General features: G+C 40.0%; 1 protein-coding gene across 3 annotated transcripts in view; it reads right to left on the bottom strand.

Moving 5' to 3' along the window:
* gabbr2 (gamma-aminobutyric acid (GABA) B receptor, 2) overlaps positions 1-4,282 on the bottom strand; it is a 198,531-nt gene that overhangs the window by 10,677 nt on the left and 183,572 nt on the right. For all 3 annotated transcript variants that reach the window (XM_025007703.2, XM_025007704.1, XM_017426373.3), the window contains 3 exons: positions 4,104-4,214; positions 1,809-2,033; positions 1,547-1,729 (listed from right to left, as the gene is read on the bottom strand). In XM_025007703.2, coding sequence (XP_024863471.1) covers positions 1,547-1,729; positions 1,809-2,033; positions 4,104-4,214 — 519 coding nt within the window. The remainder of the gene's footprint in view (positions 1-1,546; positions 1,730-1,808; positions 2,034-4,103; positions 4,215-4,282) is intronic.

Genomic DNA, 4,282 nt, shown 5'->3' with positions numbered 1-4,282 from the left:
ATTCTAATTTTCTGATATGATGAATTTGAGATTTTCATTTGTTGTCATTTGTAATCATCAAAATTAAACGAAATAAACATTTGAAATATATGAGTTTGTATGTAATGTATGAATATAATATACAAGTTTCACTTTTTAAATGGCATTACTGAAATCAATCTACTTTTTCATGATATTCTAATTTTATGACCAGCACCTGTAGATGTCAAAACACAGCGCTCTAAAACTTACGGAAACTAAATTGAGAAGGGTTCAAAATGGGTTTGAGACGCCTATGATGAATGACTATTTTAAGAGATAATTTGATGCACAACTTTTTTGAGCATGTTCAGAATTCAAGCGACAAGACTGTGAGCCTCTGCCACTCATGCAAGGAACCTGAAAACCCCTGGAAACATCTCGAAGCAATTTGGAGACTCCCACGTGAATACGTTCAACTTGTCTCCAACAGTCGTAGCCCATTAAGATACTACGCTTAGTCTAACATGTATAAAGCCTTACAGCTCTGTCACTACCTCACTTGGTGGCTTTGTTGGTTGACTTCATCCTCAGATGTCTCCTCAGTCTTTTGTCAAAAGGGTTTGTTGAAGCCTTCACTCCCTACATCCTAACATGGGTTCTCCATCTTGCTTCTCCCCGTCCCATACGATTATTGATTTCTTCTTGGTGCGGTGGAGTCTGGCCCCTAATCAACCTGGCTATTCGTACCGCCATCAAATCTCCACTCGGCATCAGACCGTAAACACTACTACAGTTAGTGTAGACCTTTATTCACGCAAACCATCGCTGATCTAATTCCGCTTCTCTGTGCCTCAGGTTTCACAGACCGGTCTGCCTGCCACCACTTGCCTGAACGCTTCGACTCTCTGGTCCATTCTATCGTCTCCCTGCTCCTGCTCCCATAATAAATTACCCCATCTGTCAATAAACTCTGAGATCCGATCTGTCTGCCTCCAAGTCTGCGTTTGGCTTCCATACACCGAATCTATGACAAAGACTGCTGCTGGGAAAGCCATCATAAGTTTCCAGTGTCCTCTAAAAGTGTCTCGGTGACTTCTCATTTGCCACAATCAAACAAAAGAAAGCAGCAGAAATTCACCCCTCAGACGTTTTACAAAGAGCCGAGGTGACTGCTGGGGGACTTTCTTTTTCCTTTCTTCAAATGTCACTCAGTGTCAGGATAACTGAACATTTATACTGACATTTTATGAAATGCATCAATAAGAAAGCACAGCGACGAACATCAGTCTCTTAAAGAGACCAGAGCTGCTTTTAGCAATTACCTTACTGAGAGGTAACAAAATTACTGAAAATAACTGATGAAAATTTGAAAATTGACTGACTGCAGGAGAGCTATTACATTTTACTATTTAATAGAGATAAAGGCTTTGCTCTTTCTTCCTCCTTTTAACTTGTGATTAATTATTGTCTTTTATTAAATCACCTTTCTCAAGTCGTCTGTCCATTACTGCATTAAAAAAGCTTTCTACCCACAGCCACTGTCCTGATTCGTGCAACATTTTCTGAAGAAGCCATTGGCTCTGACCTCGGTTATCCTCATGCGAAGGCGGTGGTTGTCGGTTTGAAGACCGTCCAGTCTGGAAGTGTTGGTCTGGTTGACGCTGGTGACTGAGGTGGAGGTCTTGGAGTCTTCCTTTATCTGATTTTGTGTGAACTTTAACCTTCGGTTCTGGGTGGCTGCGTCTGGGTTTGTTCTCATGGTGATTAACTGCAAGAAGGGTTTTATTAACTGCCTGGCGACATTTAAGCACTCAGCACGCACAGTATGAGTTCATGCAAATACTGACCTTGGGAACGAAGACCAGACAGAGGGTGATGGTGCTACAAAAGATGATCACCAGAGCTACGATGCAGAACTGAACATTGGGCTGATCTCTGGTCAGAAAAGACACCGCAGCACCGATAATGCACATGATGCCAACATTGTACACGCTCATCCCGATGTATTTGCTGTCATTGAGGGCAGGGATGCTGACGTTCCTGGTCTCCCATGCCAGGAAACAACCGAACAGCTGTCATAAATGAGAGAAGAAAAGTAGAAACGGGGTTATCCAGACATGCTGAACAGCTAGAAACCATATTTCTCGAAGCTTAAAGACTCATAAGAGGCAAGCAAAAATAAACTTTATTACATGAAACCATCTTAAAGGGAGAATACTTGAAAAAGGATACAGAGTTTAAAGCAGAGTTGGGTGTTTGTATTTTGTTGTGAGAGTGAACGGTTTGTTTTGTGGGACATTAGAGTTGCAGCAGCAGCCAGCTGAATAATTTACTGACTGCGGTTTAAGATGGCCTGCCTACTTCTTCAAAGTGTAAATGAAAGTTGTTGGAATGAAGAACAGAAGAATTTTAAAGGCAGTCCCCAAAACTTGCTCAGATCGGGTGGATGAACATGGTAAAGCCATCCAGTCTGTGTTTGTGTTTATTTGGGTTTTGCATTGTTACTGCTTGTACGTTTGTTCCTCCGTCATTCTTTCCCTCCTTCTATCTTCCCTGTTTTTCAGATTTTTAGCAATCACTAGTTAACTAGAGATGATGCCCAGCGTGAGAGTGACTGGCTATGATTTTGCCAGCGTGTTTAGTGACGATGCTACTGGAAATGTCTTCATGGTGGAAGAAAGCAACACATGATATGTCCTCCTTTGAGGTGGAGGACTTAAATCAGATAGTTATGGATACGGTGAGAATAAACTGATGTGCAGAGCTGGATTATCAAGGATAGTGGCAGTTTTAAGTTTTTTAAATGGCTGTGGGGATAAAACATCCGCTGCTGTGCCTTTTTTGGTGACAGGCAATTGTGTTACTCTCCCATTTCAGGATGCTGGGTTTGATGGTCCCCTGGAACTTGACTGCTCCCATTACTGAGACAACAGGATGTGTGAAGATGGTTGATGATGGTGAGGAGTCTTTTTACAACACAATCCTTTGTGGAGAGATTGAAAAGAAGGGGCGAAAGAACACAACCTTGTGGTACTCCAGTACTGATGGTCTGAATGACTGGTGTGTGTTTTCCAAGCTGCATTTGGTGGCTTTTTTTGGTCAGGAAATCAGTAACCTGGTACAGCAGTGTTATCACTAACTACCAATAAGCACAGATGAACCGCGGCATCTGAACTGTATGATCCAAATTAAACAAAACAGTTGCAACATATTTCTACATTAAGGACTTTTAAATGCTTTATACTCCTGTTAGTTTATCTCAACATTTAATTTTAATGATGTTCTATCACTGAATAAAAGAACAGCATACATTTTTTGAAAACAAATGTTTTTTTTAAGTGTTTAAAATGTATTCTATGCAGTAATTGCTAAGATATAGTGTATAATAATTCAGATCTTTCTATTGATGTTCTACACAAAGTCTGGTTTGCCAACTTAATCATAATCTTTCCTACTTTAGTTCCTCTCGTTCCTGCTTCATGAAGTTTTATTTTCTTAACACAGTATTAATAATGTTAAAACGTAATAAAGTCCATATTTAGTGTTTGCCTGCAGTATTGACTCCACTCTAATGAACTTGAAATAGTTAAAAAATATTCAAATGAAATCAGTCAACACAACAATTTAATCAGGAGGTAATCAGTCTGACTGATAATTATGGACAAATAAATTATTCAGAGTTAATGATCATTATTAAAAAAATATTATTATTCATTATAGTAATTTTAATGCCCCTAGTCTTGATTTATAAAAAAAAGGTACAACCTGATTTAATTTTCCATGGCCTTCTTTCTTTGCTAGAGCTAGTTATTGTGAGATATTATTTTATTATTTTGTTTCTGACTTGAACAACTGAACAGGATGGCACTGAAAGTTGGTTGTTTTTTTTCTTCAGGGGGTCTTGTATGCAAAGATGGCAGAGAAAGGGACACATACATTTCAACAGATACGCGCAGTGTCTCGCATACAAATTGTAACACTCTCAAAAAAATAGGAAGTTATCAAGCTTCGTGAATTCACAATTGTAAAGAGTCACAGCAGCAGATACGTCCAAACGGCATATCAGTTTGGTACAGAGTGTAAGTGGGTATTAATGCGTGTGTCCAGACTGTGATTTTGTGTCAGACTATGTGTTCTCTCACCATTAGCAGTCCCTTGTAGGCATAGACGATGCCAAGCCAAATGGTCATGTGGGTGTTCTCACAGTGCTCCAAGAAGGGACGGATGGCGATGTCCCGGCCTTGTGGGTCTGGCTGTTGGCAACACAAGAAGAAAGGAAGAGAACTGAGTACACTAATGCATTTTATCCTGTGGGGGGGTG

Source organism: Kryptolebias marmoratus, linkage group LG5, assembly GCF_001649575.2.
Source record: "Kryptolebias marmoratus isolate JLee-2015 linkage group LG5, ASM164957v2, whole genome shotgun sequence".
In the NCBI taxonomy this organism is placed as follows: domain Eukaryota; kingdom Metazoa; phylum Chordata; class Actinopteri; order Cyprinodontiformes; family Rivulidae; genus Kryptolebias; species Kryptolebias marmoratus.
This window is presented reverse-complemented; position numbering and strand designations above follow the sequence as displayed.